The sequence below is a fragment of the Miscanthus floridulus genome, chromosome 6 (assembly GCF_019320115.1).
Source record: "Miscanthus floridulus cultivar M001 chromosome 6, ASM1932011v1, whole genome shotgun sequence".
NCBI classification, from domain to species: Eukaryota; Viridiplantae; Streptophyta; class Magnoliopsida; order Poales; family Poaceae; genus Miscanthus; species Miscanthus floridulus.
The window spans coordinates 88,280,402-88,299,835 of NC_089585.1; the positions used below are offsets into that span (position 1 = coordinate 88,280,402).

Consider the following 19,434-nt stretch of genomic DNA (forward strand, 5'->3'; position numbering starts at 1 on the left):
TTTCTTTCCACCTGATCTGAATGCCACGAGTTCGAGAACAAGTCACCTGGAAACAGTAGTATTAATTCGTGATAAAATCGATAGGGCGATACAGCCCTGTCGATCTGTTCCTTGTTGGGTATAAGCTGATGCTCCTATTGCAGTATCAGCGTCAGTGGACTAGGACGCCGTTATGGCGTTATCCTTGTGCCACCTTTGTAGCAAGTAGTCGTTTATGAACCGTGTGTTGTGGTTGGCCCTTGGCCGCATGCTCCTTGGGCTCTGTGCGCTGTGCCTACAAAGCTGCGGTGGAACATGCAGACGCATAATAAATCATGCTTGGGCTCTTCTTGTGCTAGCTCTGCACTTATGTTGGTGTGGTGAGAATAATGTTTGTTGATGGTTGATGCTGCAGCCGTGGAACTTGAAGGACGGAGGGAGAGCGACGCTCAAGAAAGCCCTGTCCGGTTCATTTTTTTTTAAACAATGGTAGGAGCTCTGCCTTTCAATTAAGACGAAAGAAGTTTATATACCAGCAAAAGGTAGCCAAGTGTGGCGTCAAACACCACGAAAGGTTACCCACCCACGCAACGCGACAGAGTACACTTTGCCATGAGTCATCGTCGCCGAGCATAGTTGCAAAGCAGCTAGCAGCTCCGACTTCCCATGGCAAAACACCGACAACCCAACATAAGATGTCAGACCAATGGGCCCGAAGCAGTAGGCCGCAGCAGGTCATCGTTGCCGAGCACAAACGCCCCGCGAAGAGCAGCTCCGACTTCCTGCCATGATCCCACGCCCCGCCCGCGGCGATTGCCGAGCCTCTAAAGCTGAAAACCCAGCCGTCGGAGAAGGAGGGTTCGACACGCGTCATCGTTGCCGAGCTACATCCCCCGATGCAGCAGCTCCGACTTCACGATGTAGAACTCGCCGTCTCGCATCAACCGGGCGCCGAGAGGCAGCGGACATCCGCCGAATGAGACATCACGGCCGAGACGAATTTCCACAGCGACGCCTTCAGGAAGGGTACGACGCCGAATGCGTCGCCGTCGCTTGTCCAGGAAAGGACCGGGTTTTCACCCGTGGAAGACCAGGCTGGGGGCACAAGAACACGACACCTCCAACAAGGAAAACGGCGCCCACAGGCGTCGCCGTCGCCATGGCTTTCGCCCGAGGTGCCCCTAGCACATACATCGAGCCAAGATGCTGGACCGTAGCCTGTCGCCACCGTCGTCGTCACTGCCAACCCGCAGAAGCTTCTCCAGAGGGTCCTCGACGCGCCGGCTGCTCACAGCAGCCGCACAGCTGCGTCGGCCGCCACCCCCTCCGATCGGGCTACATGCAGACCTGGACTTACCCTGCCACGCGCGTCACCCTGCCGCACGCCGAAGCCGTCGTCGGCACAAACGCCCACCGTCGACGCTGCCGACGCCACCGCATGGACGGCAGCAGCTGCAGCCGCGGAATGGTCGGATCCGGAGGAAGGGGAGCTGGAGCAGCCTTGCCGCCACGCCCTTGCAGGCGCACGGGCCCCAGCCGTAGCCACAGCCGCGCTCGCATCGACGCGTCGGCCTTCGCCGCCACCGTAGCCACGCCGCCATAGATCCACGGTGGGGGGCACCAAGCTCGGTCCCCGCCTCCTCCATCGACCGTCAAGCCCAGCCCTGCGCAGATCCACCCGGGAGGCCGCCGGATCCACTCAAGGAGGCGCCGGATCCAGCCCAACGGTGCCCCACCGCAGCCGGACCCCGCCGCCACCGCCGCTCAACAGACCGCCTCGCCCCGGCTGGCCGCCTCCGCCGACCCGGACTTAGGAACAACGGATCCGCCCATGGGGACGGCAAATCCGGTCGTCGGAGCACCGGGGCAGCCTCCACCACGCCGGGGATGGGAACACGACGGCCGCCCGCACGACCGCCCGCGTCGCCCGGGCGAAGAGTGCCCTGCCGCCGCCTTCCTCACGGGCCTGCGCCTCCAGGCACCCGCTCCGGCGACGGCAAGGAGAGAGAGAGAGAGAGAGAGGAGGGAGGACGCTCGGCGGCGGCGCGGCAAGGAGCCCCCGTGTCACCTACGGGAGCGACGCGGGGGGTGACCTATTCCTAGTACTCCGCCTCCTCCATCGACCGTCAAGCCCAGCTGTAACACCTCTGGTGTTTTTGACCTAATACTAAAATTTGACATGTCATCATGTGCATTGCAAAGCATTCATATAGTATAAAGTTTTGAATGCATTCACTAAATAAGGTTTATTTCATAATGTTGTTATTTCATGTGATGTGTTTCAAAAACCCAAAATACAGATCATGACCACAGGGGTTAAATTTCATGTGATCATGTGAGGTCATATGTCCTTTGACTCAAATAACCCTAATGGGCCATGTTACTGGTCAAAAATCAAAATCTAAGTAAAAGGAAGACAAATCAAATTTGAATTCACATTCAAATTATAAAAGTCCTTTTTGCCCCTTTTAACTAATTCAAAATCCATGAGGAATTTGGGGTTGAGGCAAAAAGCAAAGTTGGAGATTATTTTATATGGGTCAACTTTGGTATTCAAAGTTTTTCAAGTTTACATACAAAATTTGGAGTAATTTTGGAATGATTCAAATCTTTAAATGTACCCCAAATGTGAAATTCAAAATGGAGGCAGAATTTGAAAATGTTTCTTAAACCAAAGTTGTAGTACTTGAAAAGTTGAGCAACTTTCATTTTTGGAGATTTTCAACTTCTTTAGAAAATTTCTGAGTAATTTGAGATATGAATGCAGTGGCAGTTCTGTAAATTTTTCAAAAATTTCACCTCCACCTCACTGCTTGCCGCCGGCGCCACGCGGTGTTCACCGCCGATCGGTTTTTCACCGCTTTCGCGCGCAGTGACACGCCGTTGTCACCGTGGCAAGTCCGCCGTGCGTTGGCGACACCGTACGCCCTCAAGCTTGCTATAAATAGCCACCGTCGCCGCCGTCGTCATCGTTTTTCCCCTCTGCTCTGCTTCGCCACCGCGTAGCTCCGCCGCTCGCCGTAGGTCTCGTCAAGCCGCGTCTGTCGTTCCTAGCTACGTCAACGCGAGCGCTTTGGTCTTGTGCTCCACCTCGACTTGCTCTCGTCGCTGGTGTTGGCCGGAATCGCCCGGCGCAACCCGTCTTCCCCGTGACCGGTCAGAGCTCCGCCGCGACTGCCTTCACCGTGGCCAGGCTACTCCAGGCCGTCTCCGACTGCACCAAGCACATCACCGTGATCGCTGTGAGCTCCTGAGCGTGTTGCTCACTCTTCCTTTGACTCTACTGCACCGTAGCCCTAGTAACATCGATCACCGTCGGGTCCGAGCCGCCATGGCCGGCGTCGGGTTCCTTCCGGTGTGTCCTTTTCTATTTTGAGGCTTGGGATAGGTGCGCGACTTGGTGTAGATCATGTAGGAGCAGTTCGTGTCGCCGGGGAGTCACCACCGGCGCGTTTTGCTGGCCGGAGCTGGCCGCGCCGCCGTGCCTTGCCCACTGTCGCTGACGCGTGGGGTCAGGCTGTCAGTGATGCTGAGGAAGAAGAACAGTGAGCCTTGATTATTTTCTGATTTTGAATAGTGCAGAGATTTGGCAATTTTGTAGGAATTTATTTACACATCCAAAAATTCTGAAAATTTTTGTGTAGCTTCTGTACATGTTCTAGTATGATTTAAAAATTTGAAATTTGAAATTTAGTTAAATTTTGAATGATCAAATATTCAGTCCTTTAATTGAAAAATGCAATTTCCATGATTTTTGTAGGTCACTATATAATTCCAAAAATTATGAAATTTGTTTTGGTACACTAATTTGTCATAAGGAAACTTACATAAAATTTTCAGGTCATTTGGAATAAGTTTATTTTTGGGCTTAATTCCAAATTAATTCAAAAATAGATAAAAGCAAACCCTAAGTGTTTGATTAGTGTTGGATCTTGTTTTGGTCATGTTTTGTGACTAGTAGGATTCCAAGATCCATTAGGTGAAGTCACATATGTGGTTCTTAATAATAGTGTTGCAGGTTGGTTTTGTTGGCTTGCAACTGTACCGCGAAATCAAATCGTTTGCGGGTATTTTTACATTTCATGTAGCCGTGAAAGCATCATGTTTACATTATCATCATGTTAAAGCATATGTTACCATTTCGTGTAGAACCCGAGAACGAAACGATTCTAGTTGAGCAAGTTCTGGAAGAATCCCCGGTTGTCACGGGATTTGATAATTGTGGTACTAATCCGGAACCAGAAATCGTCAACGAAGGCAAGCCCCGGTTTATGCATTAAGCCCTTACCTTGTTTACTTTGAAAAGTTATCACCTATGTTATTTATTGCATTAAGTTGTTTAATTCAAATGTTACCTACTTGATGCATTACCTACCTTGATAATTGTTTACCATCCTTGAAGATGTTTTTATTTACAAAGTCGTAGAATGCTTAGTATGCTCTATGATAGGTTTTCAAAGCAAAAGTTTTGATACAATCAAAGATGGCATACTGGCCAAAGAAAGAAAGAATGTAGAATGAACTAGAGACTAGTCGGGTGACTTATCTTGAACGTTGGGTAATGTTGCCGACTATGTCGCTTAAAGGCCACTCATTGTGGATCTTCTGAACGAGACACTTTGTAGTACTAGTCACATACTCCGGTAAGCCTACTTCGGCTAATCCGATACTAAGACGAATGCCCGCGCACTGGGAGTGGAGAGATGGCGGGAGTAGCGTGTACCCTCGTGGCTGGAATGTGGCCGGATTTGAGGTGTGCTGTGCTCTCGGGTGGCGTGGAGACGGCTTAGTATAGGAGGATCCGGTAGCGAGGTTGATGTATGCAAGATTAAGTTCTACATATGTCGTGTGATGAGGAATCCCCAGCTGGGACTTGAATCAATTCGAATTGCCGGTGCTCCACGGATATGGAGACTCGATTCATTACAGAAGCAATGTAGTACTGGTGAATTACTAAAATATGAGAAAAAGAATGGAATGAGAAGGAATGGAATATGAGAAATGTATAATTAGTTCAGATAATGAACTAAGAGAACTTAGTGGTAAACTTGAAAATAGAATGAAGGATAGTAAGCTTTTGGCAAAGAACTTTTGAATCTTGCTACACCCTTACCTTGTCCCAAACCCCTGCATTTCTACAGTCTTACACCCCGTTACGTCGGGTTAGTCTTGTTGAGTACCTTTGTACTCAGGGTTTGTTAACCCTTGTTGCAGGTGAGTCGCATGCGCAGGCTTGTTTTGGTCCCTGCTGCATGTCTGTGTTCGAAGTCAATGATGATGAGGAGTGATGAATGGCCTTTGGACAAGGCACTAGTTTGTTTGATAAATAAAGTTAATGTAATATTATCCCGCTACTATGGTTGTATAATACTTATGGTATTGTAAGTTTAAAAACAACTGGTTTGTAATTATGTTATCTTAAGACTTCCGCTATCTTTACTCTGGTATATATTTGAATAAAATGTTGTAATCTGCAATGACTGTGATTGGGATCCTGTTTGAAAAGAGAATCGTGGATGATTCGGGTTTCCCGAGGACACCCGACAGACCTGTTGAGTTGTTGGGAACTCGTGTACGCTATCCGAGGTCTGTTAAGACAACGATAGGTGCATGTGGGCCCAATTCCTTAGGAGGTTCTGCCACAGCTGGTATCGGAGCGGTTTCCATCTAAGATCATTGTAGGTTACTTTGAAAAACCTTCAAAATGATTTGGATCAAGGAAAGTAAACATGATATTTTGAAAGTTCAATTTCTTTCTTCTTACCTTTGATCTAGACTTAATCCTGACTTATTTGAAAAGTTTGTGGCGGATAATATGATTAGGTTTGTCCTATGTAATATAAAAATCTAGTACTTATGATTATATTAATCTTTTGTACATAGATTCGTAAGATCGATTCATGCATCATGCTTGAGCACATTGCATAATAATTCCCCTTAATAATGGTTGGGTAAGTAATGTCAATCCCATTCTTGCTAACCTCCGTTATCCTCAAGTTATTCTTATAGTCCTACCCTAAATTCTACAGGCTATGGCAAAGACCAAGAAAACCGCACGCAAGTCCACAGGACCTCATGGAGTCCCTCGTCACCAATTGGCACCAAGAAATCACGAGCTTGGTGAAGGAAGTTCCAAGAACCCAGGAGAGGAAGGATCTTCGAGCAACCCCGCCAACGTCGAGAACCTTAACAAGGAGCTCAACACTCTTCGTCGAGCTCATGCTAAAGACCAAGAAGAGCTGGCGGAAATGCAAAGGGGCATCACCATGACCATGGAGCTGCGGAATGAAGCCTGGACACGAGAAGGATGCGGCCAATGAACGCGTCAATGAGTTGGAAGTTCTACTGTAGAGGATCTGGAGATGGACAATGCCATTCCTGCATGAGAATGTCCATATGCTGTATGCCCAACTTCATCCTCCTCATGGGGATGGTGAAGTTACCGATGAAGAAATGATTGTAGCTCCAGGAGAAGTCGAGAATGAAGAAGAGGAGGAGGACCCTGAGGAGTTAGTGTACTTCTCAGATGAAGATGAAGTTTCGTCCGATACGGGCACGGATGACGAAGACTGAGAGCTTGGAGTAGAAGTAGTTCCTTTACTGCTTTCCTAGAAAACCAGGGTTGTCTTGTGGGATACAAGACATGTAATATAAATAAGAACCCTTTGTAGTATGCAACCTTTTAAAAGCTTTCAATAAAGAATAATGTAAGTAAATGTGTTTCTCTAACAGATGCCTCGTCCTATCACCCGAACTGGTGCTAGTGGCTCGCACGACGATGATGAGTGTCCAAATCCTCCACCAATGCCCTCGACTATGGCAGATGCCATAGCCGCACTAGTCAACGCAACGGCAGAGAATGCCAGGCTGCTAAGGGAGTTGGCGCAGAACCAGCAGGCACCATATCCCTAATCGTGGCCGTCGCAATAATGGAAACGACGAGTCAACCTTATGTGGATTTTACTGACACACGTCCGCCTGTGTTCTCTAAGGCAGACGAACCTTTAGAAGCTGATGATTGGCTTAGGACAATAGAGCAAAAGTTCGAGCTAATCCACTGTACTGAGGTTCAAAAACCAAGGTTTGCGGCACAGCAACTCCGAGGAGCTGCTGGTGCTTGGTGGGCAAATTTGGTAGCAGTACAGCCCGTTGGTCACCAAATCAACTGGAGGGAGTTCAAGGATGCCTTCAGGGCACATTATATTCCGGACGGTGTGATGACCATGAAGCTGGAAGAGTTCTTGGCTCTTAAGCAAGGGGAGCACCCGGTGATGCAGTATGTTGGGCGTTTCAACCACCTGTCTCAGTATGCCTATTGAGTATGTCAATACGGACAGGAAGAAAAAGAATCATTTTCTTAGAGGCTTGAACACTAAACTTACAGACAATGATGGCAGCCTGTGGTAATGCAACTTACCACGAAACAATCAACATTGCTATCGCTTCGGAAGAAAATTACCGCCGACACAAAGAGGCGAAGAAGAAGAAAATATTTGCTTCCGGATCATCAAGTGGCAAGCGTCAGAAGATAGTATACCATCCTCAGAATCATGGCCGTACGCCATTCCGCCCACAGCAAGGCCAAAGCAGGCAGCAAATCTTCATTCGCCCTGCAACTAATACACCTTATACACATCAAACACCACAGCAGCAGAACAATGCCAATGCAAACCGCAATGCTACTCCTCAGAATCATAATTTTCCATGCTATAATTGTGGTAAACCCGGGCATTTTTCCCGAGAATGTCCGTATCCTAGGAAGAACAATCCTGATGCACCCAAAGTCCCTGTTAATCAAGCTCAGAATCAGTACAAGGGCAATGCTCAGAACAATCAGAAGGGTCAGGCGGAGAAGAAAACTGGAAGGGTATTCTATACGCAAGTGGAATCTATTCCAGAAGGAGAACCAGTTATGATGGGTATGTTTCCCATTGCTAAGCATCCTGCAATTACCTTATTTGATTCTGGTGCATCCCATACATTCATCAACCGTACATTTGTTGTGAAGCATGGGATAGCTATTGGGGAAACAAAAGAACCCTATCATATACAGTCGCCTGGGGGACGAATCTGTACAAGGGAGGTAGTTCAGCATGTACCTATTGATTTGGGAGGTTATGAGTTCCCTACCAATATGCTGATATTAAAGGATCAGGATATAGATGTGATCCTTGGTATGAACTGGCTAACTCAACACGGGGCTATCATAGATGTTCTACATAGAACAATAAGGGTAAATGCACCTGACAGCAAAACCCAACTTCTTATCCAACTTCCTTTTCCTAAGAGCACAGTGGAGACAGTTTGTGCAACTATTGTTGAAGGAGCCGAGGAAATTTCAGTGGTATGTGAGTTTACGGATGTCTTTCCCGATGACTTGCCTGGTCTGCCACCAGACCGAGACGTAGAGTTCAGAATTGATCTGAAACCTAGGGACAGCACCAAGTGTCCAGAAGAGCATATAGGATGCCACCGAAAGAATTAGCAGAATTAAAAATGCAACTACAAGAGCTGTTAGACAAGGGTTTCATTCAACCCAGTTCATCACCTTGGGGATGTCCTGCTATTTTCGTGAAGAAGAAGGACCAAACCTTAAGGTTATGTGTTGACTATAGGCCACTTAAATGAAGTTACCATCAAGAACAAATATCCCTTACCCCGAATTCGATTTACTTTTTGATCAACTTGCGGGAGCTAAGGTATTCTCAAAGATAGACTTAAGATCAGGCTACCACCAGATTAAGATCAGACATGAAGATGTGCCAAAGACAGCGTTTACTACCCGATATGGACTATATGAGTATTTAGTCATGTCTTTTGGGCTGACCAATGCCCCGGCTCATTTCATGTACCTGATGAACTCAGTGTTTCATGCCTGAGTTGGATAAGTTTGTCGTGGTGTTTATTGATGACATTCTTATCTACTCTAAGAGTAAAGAGGAACATGCGGAACATCTCCGTATTGTTCTACAAAGATTAAGAGATCATCAACTATATGCCAAATTCAGCAAATGTGCATTTTGGTTGGAGGAAGTACAATTTCTGGGTCATGTGCTATCTGCTGAGGGTATAGCTGTTGATCCGAGTAAAGGTAGAAGAAGTCCTTAATTGGAAAGCACCTACAACTGTTCATCAAGTTCGTAGCTTCCTGGGGTTGGCAGGGTATTACCGTCGGTTTATCCCTGACTTCTCCAGAATTACGAAGCCAATTACTGGACTGTTGAAAAATCAAACAAAGTTTGTATGGTCAACCGAATGTGAAGAGGCCTTTCAAACATTGAAGAAGTTGTTGACAACTGCACCAGTATTAGCACAACCTGATATCGAGAGACCATTTGATATCTATTGTGATGCATCCGGAATTGGTATTGGCTGTGTTCTTATGCAAGAAGGCAGAGTCATAGCATATGCTTCCAGACAACTCAAGAAGCACGAAGAACATTATCCCACCCATGATCTTGAATTAGCTGCGGTTGTCCATTCACTCAAGATTTGGCGACATTATTTATTGGGCAATATATGTCATATCTATACGGATCACAAGAGTCTGAAATACATCTTCACTCAGTCAGAATTGAATATGAGGCAAAGGAGATGGTTAGAACTTATTAAAGATTATGACTTAGAAGTGCATTATCATCCGGGTAAGGCTAATGTAGTTGCCGATGCCCTGAGTCGCAAGAGTCATTGTCATTGCCTAATTGTGGAACCTATGCAGCAAACATTGTGTCAAGAGATGGAGCATCTGGATTTACAAATCATAGAACAAGGTTCCCTGTCCAATATTGTAGTTGAGTCCACTATCAAAGATCAGATCATTGCTGCTCAACAGAAAAGTAAGGGCATAGTCCATATTAAGGATAAAGTCAGATCTGGAAAACCAACATGTTTCAAGATTGATGAGTCAGATGTCGTATGGTTCAAGGATAGGTTGGTAGTACCCAAAAATCCGGAGCTGCGAAAGCAGATTCTTGATGAAGCCCATTCTACAAGATACTCCATTCATCCGGGTAGCAACAAAATGTATCATGATCTGAGAAAGAGATATTGGTGGACCAAAATGAAAATAGAAATAGCTCAATATGTAGCCAAGTGCGATATTTGTCAGAGAGTCAAAGCGGTTCATGTGAAGACTGCAGGTCCATTACATTCCTTGCCAGTCCCATCTTGGAAGTGGGAAGATATCTGTATGGACTTCATAGTAGGTTTGCCTAGGACATCTGCAGGGTACAATTCAATATGGGTTATTGTTGATCGACTAACCAAAATAGCTCATTTCTTGCCAGTCAGAGATAAATATCGAGCAGAGCAGTATGCAAAGCTTTACCTTGATAGAATTTTTAGTCTGCATGGGGCACCCAAGACCATTGTCTCTGATAGAGGGTCATTGTTCATATCCAAGTTTTGGAAAAGTCTACATGAGTCGTTAGGAACTAAACTTATCCGTAGTTCTGCTTATCATCCGCAAACAGACGGACAGACTGAAAGGGTAAATCAAATTCTTGAAGATATGTTAAGAGCATGTGTTCTTTCTTTTGGTGCTAAATGGGATGAATGCCTTCCCTTAGCTGAATTCTCATATAACAACAGCCATCAAGAGAGCATTAAAATGGCACCGTTCGAAGCACTGTATGGCCGTAGGTGCCAAACACCTGTAAATTGGTCAGAAGCTGGAGAACGTTGGTTCTTTGGACCGGATGTGGTCAAGGAAGCTGAAGAGAAAGTTAAACTCATACAAGCCAATATGAAGGTAGCTCAATCCAGACAGAAAAGCTATGCTGATAAGAGGAGACGACCGCTAGAATTCAAAGTGGGAGATTATGTCTACCTCAAGGTATCACCGATGAAAGGAGTTCATCGTTTTGGGATTCGGGGAAAGTTGGCAGCCCCGTTATGTCGGTCCTTTTCAGATCCAACAACGATGTGGACCAGTCGCCTATCGCGTCAAGCTACCAGATCACATGTCAGCGGTGCATGATATCTTTCATGTATCTCAGTTAAAGAAGTGTCTTCAAGTACCTGACCAAGAAATCGACTTTGGTGATGTAGAACTAGAACCTGATTTGACTTATGCCGAGTATCCCATTAGAGTCTTAGATCAGAAAGATCGAGTCACTCGGAGACGTACGATCAAGTTCTACAAAGTACAATGGAATCAACACACGGAAGATGAAGCTACTTGGGAGTCCGAGGATTACTTAGAAGAGAACTTTCCTGACTTCTTCGCTTCTATCTAGTTGCAATACCTTGTCTATATTGTAACTTGTCTTGTTATAACAGAATGGAAAACCCCCTCACTAGCTTTTGAATAAAGTTATGTAATGTGTTAGCTTGACACATTTCCTTTTCCATTACTTAGCCTTAAGTTTTAAATCTCGGGACGAGATTTCTTTAAGGGGGAAGGGTTGTAACACCTCTGGTGTTTGACCTAATACTAAAATTTGACATGTCATCATGTGCATTGCAAAGCATTCATATAGTATAAAGTTTTGAATGCATTCACTAAATAAGGTTTATTTCATAATGTTGTTATTTCATGTGATGTGTTTCAAAAACCCAAAATACAGATCATGACCACAGGGGTTAAATTTCATGTGATCATGTGAGGTCATATGTCCTTTGACTCAAATAACCCTAATGGGCCATGTTACTGGTCAAAAATCAAAATCTAAGTAAAAGGAAGACAAATCAAATTTGAATTCACATTCAAATTATAAAAGTCCTTTTTGCCCCTTTTAACTAATTCAAAATCCATGAGGAATTTGGGGTTGAGGCAAAAAGCAAAGTTGGAGATTATTTTATATGGGTCAACTTTGGTATTCAAAGTTTTTCAAGTTTACATACAAAATTTGGAGTAATTTTGGAATGATTCAAATCTTTAAATGTACCCCAAATGTGAAATTCAAAATGGAGGCAGAATTTGAAAATGTTTCTTAAACCAAAGTTGTAGTACTTGAAAAGTTGAGCAACTTTCATTTTTGGAGATTTTCAACTTCTTTAGAAAATTTCTGAGTAATTTGAGATATGAATGCAGTGGCAGTTCTGTAAATTTTTCAAAAAATTTCACCTCCACCTCACTGCTTGCCGCCGGCGCCACGCGGTGTTCACCGCCGATCGGTTTTTCACCGCTTTCGCGCGCAGTGACACGCCGTTGTCACCGTGGCAAGTCCGCCGTGCGTTGGCGACACCGTACGCCCTCAAGCTTGCTATAAATAGCCACCGTCGCCGCCGTCGTCATCGTTTTTCCCCTCTGCTCTGCTTCGCCACCGCGTAGCTCCGCCGCTCGCCGTAGGTCTCGTCAAGCCGCGTCTGTCGTTCCTAGCTACGTCAACGCGAGCGCTTTGGTCTTGTGCTCCACCTCGACTTGCTCTCGTCGCTGGTGTTGGCCGGAATCGCCCGGCGCAACCCGTCTTCCCCGTGACCGGTCAGAGCTCCGCCGCAACTGCCTTCACCGTGGCCAGGCTACTCCAGGCCGTCTCCGACTGCACCAAGCACATCACCGTGATCGCTGTGAGCTCCTGAGCGTGTTGCTCACTCTTCCTTTGACTCTACTGCACCGTAGCCCTAGTAACATCGATCACCGTCGGGTCCGAGCCGCCATGGTCGGCGTCGGGTTCCTTCCGGTGTGTCCTTTTCTATTTTGAGGCTTGGGATAGGTGCGCGACTTGGTGTAGATCATGTAGGAGCAGTTCGTGTCGCCGGGGAGTCACCACCGGCGCGTTTTGCTAGGCCGGAGCTGGCCGCGCCGCCGTGCCTTGCCCACTGTCGCTGACGCGTGGGGTCAGGCTGTCAGTGATGCTGAGGAAGAAGAACAGTGAGCCTTGATTATTTTCTGATTTTGAATAGTGCAGAGATTTGGCAATTTTGTAGGAATTTATTTACACATTCCAAAAATTCTGAAAATTTTTGTGTAGCTTCTGTACATGTTCTAGTATGATATAAAAATTTGAAACTTTGAAATTTAGATAAATTTTGAATGATTCAAATATTCAGGTCCATTAATTGAAAAAGGCAATTTCCATGATTTTTGTAGGTCACTATATAATTCCAAAAATTATGAAATTTGTTTTGGTACACTAATTTGTCATAAGGAAACTTACATAAAATTTTCAGGTCATTTGGAATAAGTTTATTTTTGGGCTTAATTCCAAATTAATTCAAAAATAGAGAAAAGCAAACCCTAAGTGTTTGATTAGTGTTGGATCTTGTTTTGGTCATGTTTTGTGACTAGTAGGATTCCAAGATCCATTAGGTCAAGTCACATATGTGGTTCTTAATAATAGTGTTGCAGGTTGGTTTTGTTGGCTTGCAACTGTACCGCGAAATCAAATCGTTTGCGGGTATTTTTACATTTCATGTACCGTGAAAGCATCATGTTTACATTATCATCATGTTAAAGCATATGTTATCATTTCGTGTAGAACCCGAGAACGAAACGATTCTAGTTGAGCAAGTTCTGGAAGAATCCCCGGTTGTCACGGGATTTGATAATTGTGGTACTAATCCGGAACCAGAAATCGTCAACGAAGGCAAGCCCCGGTTTATGCATTAAGCCCTTACCTTGTTTACTTTGAAAAGTTATCACCTATGTTATTTATTGCATTAAGTTGTTTAATTCAAATGTTACCTACTTGATGCATTACCTACCTTGATAATTGTTTACCATCCTTGAAGATGTTTTTATTTACAAAGTCGTAGAATGCTTAGTATGCTCTATGATAGGCTTTCAAAGCAAAAGTTTTGATACAATCAACGATGGCATACTGGCCAAAGAAAGAAAGAATGTAGAATGAACTAGAGACTAGTCGGGTGACTTATCTTGAACGTTGGGTAATGTTGCCGACTATGTCGCTTAAAGGCCACTCATTGTGGATCTTCTGAACGAGACACTTTGTAGTACTAGTCACATACTCCGGTAAGCCTACTTCGGCTAATCCGATACTAAGACGAATGCCCGCGCACTGGGAGTGGAGAGATGGCGGGAGTAGCGTGTACCCTCGTGGCTGGAATGTGGCCGGATTTGAGGTGTGCTTGTGCTCTCGGGTGGCGTGGAGACGGCTTAGTATAGGAGGATCCGGTAGCGAGGTTGATGTATGCAAGATTAAGTTCTACATATGTCGTGTGATGAGGAATCCCCAGCTGGGACTTGAATCAATTCGAATTGCCGGTGCTCCACGGATATGGAGACTCGATTCATTACAGAAGCAATGTAGTACTGGTGAATTACTAAAATATGAGAAAAAGAATGGAATGAGAAGGAATGGAATATGAGAAATGTATAATTAGTTCAGATAATGAACTAAGAGAACTTAGTGGTAAACTTGAAAATAGAATGAAGGATAGTAAGCTTTTGGCAAAGAACTTTTGAATCTTGCTACACCCTTACCTTGTCCCAAACCCCTGCATTTCTACAGTCTTACACCCCGTTACGTCGGGTTAGTCTTGTTGAGTACCTTTGTACTCAGGGTTTGTTAACCCTTGTTGCAGGTGAGTCGCATGCGCAGGCTTGTTTTGGTCCCTGCTGCATGTCTGTGTTTGAAGTCAATGACGATGAGGAGTGATGAATGGCCTTTGGACAAGGCACTAGTTTGTTTGATAAATAAAGTTAATGTAATATTATCCCGCTACTATGGTTGTATAACACTTATGGTATTGTAAGTTTGAAAACAACTGGTTTGTAATTATGTTATCTTAAGACTTCCGCTATCTTTTACTCTGGTATATATTTGAATAAACTGTTATAATCTGCAATGACTGTGATTGGGATCCTGTTTGAAAAGAGAATCGTGGATGATTCGGGTTTCCCGAGGACACCCGACAGACCTGTTGAGTTGTTGGGAACTCATGTACGCTATCCGAGGTCTGTTAAGACAACGACAGGTGCATGTGGGCCCAATTCCTTAGGAGGTTCTGCCACACCAGCCCTGCGCAGATCCACCCGGGAGGCCGCCGGATCCACTCAAGGAGGCGCCGGATCCAGCCCAACGGTGCCCCACCGCAGCCGGACCCCGCCGCCACCGCCGCTCAACAGGCCGCCTCGCCCCGGCTGGCCGCCTCCGCCGACCCGGACTCAGGAACAACGGATCTGCCCATGGGGACGGCAAATCCGGTCGTCGGAGCACCGGGGCAGCCTCCACCACGCCGGGGATGGGAACACGACGGCCGCCCGCACGACCGCCCGCGTCGCCCGGGCGAAGAGTGCCCTGCCGCCGCCTTCCTCACGGGCCTGCGCCTCCAGGCACCCGCTCCGGCGACGGCAAGGAGAGAGAGAGAGAGAGGAGGGAGGACGCTCGGCGGCGGCGCGCCAAGGAGCCCCCGTGTCTCCCTGTCCGGTTCATGCTCGTTTGCTTCGCTGGTAAACACCTAACTTTAATGGCTAAAGCCTGTTTGCTGTAAATTTAAGTTGCTGCAGCTGCAAAGCTTCTAGTCCATACCACAGTGCTTGACACGGGATGAATAGCTGTAGGTAGCTGCAGAAAGCCGCAGCCAACAGGCAACATGTCTCCAGAGCATAAATCACCTCGCCGCATCGCATCCAAACTTACTAGTACTATCTTCGAACCAAAAGCTGCCTGGTGTGTTTTGGGACGGAGGGATCTAAACCGTAGCACAATCACAATCACTGGGCAAATCCAAACGGAACACGTATCCTGGTAGTTCCCAGACCGCGCCATCTGTCCAGGCGCACCCGCAGACGTGTCCCGGCAACCTCTCGCGAAAGTGCAGAAGGACGCTGAGAGAGCAGCAGGCCGAAAGACTCACAGAGAACTAACTGTCCGTCGCACGTCGCAAAACCGCAACAAGAGTCGGGGGCGCAGAGATCGCTGGGGAGATGGCGAGAGAAGCAGCGAGCAAAGCCACCGCAAGCCGCGGCAGCGGGGCGGAGGCGACAGCAGGGGAGTACTGGAGCGAAGCGCTCAAGTCGTTCCTGGACCACATCCCCGTCTCCTCCGTCCCGGGCGCGCTCCAACCCACTGCCTCCCCAGGTATCACAGTTGCTTCCTCTCCCTTCCTGTATCGGTAGGCGTCGGGACGATCCATTCCATTTCCTATACGCGAGCACTAAGCAGCTCTCTCGTTCGTGTTTGTTCTGCACGCACGCGCGCAGCGGTGGAGGTCAAGCTCGAGGGCTCCGTCCTGGGCGCCCTCGACGCCATGTACAGCAGCAACGCCGAGGGCGCGGTGATCGTCGACGTGGTGCAGAGCAGCTTCGGCAAGTACGTCGATCGCGATATTGGCTTCGTTGAGTTCTCGAGCCTAGTCCTATGGGCGCTTGAGGTAACGCACCTAACGATCTAGGAGTATATGTTTTTGAAGTTGCTAATTAAATTCTTCAGTTTGCCGGCGGAGATCAAAACGTTGCTCTGAAATTCGTATTATAGATAGATAGATTATGTTGCCTGTTTTATGAAGAATGAACGATTATTACCTTTGGTTGGCATCTGATCGTGACAAATTCATCTGCTGCGTTGTTCGTTCATTCATAGGAACTTGGCAAAGTGGACAGTGAACCAACAGACAGTACTTCTGATTTCCTCTCTAGTTTGAAACAGCATCATCAGATTGCAGAAACGAAGGTACTCCACATATCAAATGTCACCCTTCACTTATGTTTGTACACTGGAATGGATGGAACATATATATTCTGAATATCTTTCTCTTAGCGAAATAGGACGAATGCTAGGGATAAAAATGGTGATTTTTGTATTTTTTAATGTTGCGGCCGTTACTCTGATGAACTAAACAGATCGCCTGGTTAGCAAAGCTGTTCCTATGGGAACCCTTCTTCCCTGTTCGAACCCACGACACGCTCTTCCACGCGATGCTTCTCTTTTCGAAACACCACAGGCTTAACGTGGCACCTGTTGTTGAGTCGATGAACTCAAGTGTTATTGGATTTGTCACGCAGGTAATTGCTGCCTTCCTTGGTGTTCTGTTACTGTCAGTGCTCTTTTTATGCTGAGTGATTCTGGATACAGAACTCAATCGTGATGCTAATGACCGATGCGTTGCACTAGAATGCAGTGATGGAGCTGCTTCTCCAGTCAAGTGGCCTTGAGTGGCTTGATAAAATTGCAGACAAGCAGCTTTCTGAATTTAGGTAAGCCCTGAGCCTGAATAAAAAGTAGTTTAGTGCAGTTAGATGAAAATAGTTACCACGATACAGTTGTATGCCTAACTACTACTGTACTATTTAGAATATCTTGTATGCATCATGAAAAGGAAGCAACATATAAAGGAAGTAAACTGTATGTATGAGGTATGCTTTGTAGTCCGAACAGGTCAAAATGTCAAATGCTCCATAGGTTTCGTTAATTTCTTTTTCGTGGAGTATGCTATAAAAGAAATACCCTTGTGTGGAGCTAAATCCGAACTAGTCAAGCGCATGAGCGAGCCCATACCTGAATGGTGCTCAGCATGTATATGGTACCACCGCGAACTTAAATTCTGTAAATCTAAAATGACGCATTTGACTTGTCGGCAGGTTTGCATATGTGAGGAAGCCTGTTTTGGTGTACTCAGATCAAACTCTTGCTGGTGGGCTGCATATTCTCTCAAAGGAAAAAATGGGGCTCGCAGTTATCGACAGGAAAACCAGCTGTCTAATTGGATCAATACAATGCAGTGATCTCTACCTATTTCTGGATGATAGCTCCCTTTTCAGCAAGAGAACGTAAGTACTGTCATCTCCTTTTTGCCATCTTAGTTTTTCGAAATAATTAAGAATTCCCCTTCAACACATTTTCTGATTCATAGGACTACTACTTTGGAAGAATTCATCAACCTGAATAACAAGGCCGACAGCAAATGCAGCACTGCTGAAAATTCATCTGCACCTGGTCAAAACATCCTCGCCCTCAGAAACCGGCAGCCAAGTATGGTGGGCCAACCAGCCACCAACCTGAAATCCGACACCCTGAAGCAAGCGATGGAGAAACTGACGACTTCAAGGAGCAGCTGCAGCTTCATCGTCGACGAGCACGGGCACGTCGAAGGGGTGGTGACGACAAGGGACATCATCTCCGTGTTCTCCCCGCCGTGCATGGACTCGAGGATTGACGGGGGCACATTCTTCTTGGCTGCGCTTGAGCAGGCTGGCTGCCGCGTTGAGAATGGGCAGATGATTCAGAACTCCAGTTTAAAACAGTCCGAATGTAGAGAGGCTTTTATTTGTTGCAGTGAGGAAGATAGGGGAAACAGATATGCTATAGCGAATTTGTGGCCGCTGGATCTGAATTGGTTGAGATCTTGTGCCGTGGGATCTGTATCTGGCCCTTCTTTATTTATTCTTCCTGTGACAAACGGGTCTCACATGTTAGTACAGTGTGATTTGAGGTTTTTAAATTTGTTGGATGCTCCTGTGGACGGCCCAAGTTTATCTGCTGCGGTTACGATCAATCCCTACTAGGCAACCCAATTTAAGCCTTTGCCAACACAATTTAAGCCTTTGTTTGCAGCATGATCTGTAAGTTCTGCAGGAATGGACGAAAGGAACGAAATGTACGTGTTAGCAACTCTACTGTAGATGGTACGACAATGGAAGCAACGGCCTCGCCTGTCGCCAAGCCCGTGAGGAGTTCCAGGCCCAAGAAGCCCAGTAACGCCACGCTAGGAACGAATGGAGACACAGGTAGGCGCGTGCATGTCTCTGTAACCTTTAAAGAGAGAACATAGAAGCGAGAGAGGGTGGCAATGTAAGAATCAAATTATGTTATTCTCCTAAAACCATACCTCTGAGACTATAATGCCTCTTTCTTGTGCTCTACTACTCCTTTCCAATTCTCCTGCCCAACTACTCCGCTGATATAAAGTGGTATCAGATACGATCGATTCCTGCGGCCTTCCGGTCGTGCCAACCTCTTACACCAATCCGTCAAAAGATCGGGTTGGTCTAACTCGTTCTAAACTGTGAGCTGCAGTTTGGATCGATTTGTGGTGGTTGCCGGTCTGGATCATGCCACCGTCGCCGATCATTACCACCATACCCATCTTCATCGTCGTCGCGGTGCCATGAACCCAAACACAAAGCTCATCCTTGACGAGCTCAACAACGGAAGTGCTAGCGCCCGGACGTGAAGATGGATGCCCGCGTCCGGATGCTCGTGCTACACTCCGTCTCCTGCGCGCCGCACTCGCTCGCGCCAACACGTCTCCGCCAGCGTGCCCCCCGATATCTCCCGCGCTGCTCGGACGACGCCCGCGCCGCCAGACTGCGCGCTGGGACCGCTGGTGCCCCCTCCCGCTTTCCACGCGTGTCCCTATATGCAACACCCGATCTACTTTTGAAACATCAAGATGCAACATTTGCAACATACGTCTGAAGTTAGATGAAACGCTTGAAACATGCTTCTGAAATACTTGCAAAAGTACCTGGAAAACACTTGAAAAAACATTACAAATACACAACATCTAGATAAAACACTTGCAGCATATGTTTGAAAAAACAGATAAAAC

General features: G+C 46.5%; 1 protein-coding gene across 1 annotated transcript; it reads left to right on the forward strand.

The window, feature by feature from the left end:
* Positions 1–15,694: 15,694 nt before the first annotated feature.
* On the forward strand, positions 15,695–18,388 carry LOC136460796 (SNF1-related protein kinase regulatory subunit gamma-1-like). Its single transcript, XM_066460364.1, has 7 exons — positions 15,695–15,965; positions 16,088–16,257; positions 16,467–16,556; positions 16,727–16,888; positions 16,998–17,080; positions 17,465–17,653; positions 17,737–18,388. Exons 1-7 carry the CDS (start codon positions 15,812–15,814, stop codon positions 18,386–18,388), a joined length of 1,500 nt encoding a protein of 499 aa, XP_066316461.1. The 5' UTR covers positions 15,695–15,811.
* Positions 18,389–19,434: the final 1,046 nt, after the last annotated feature.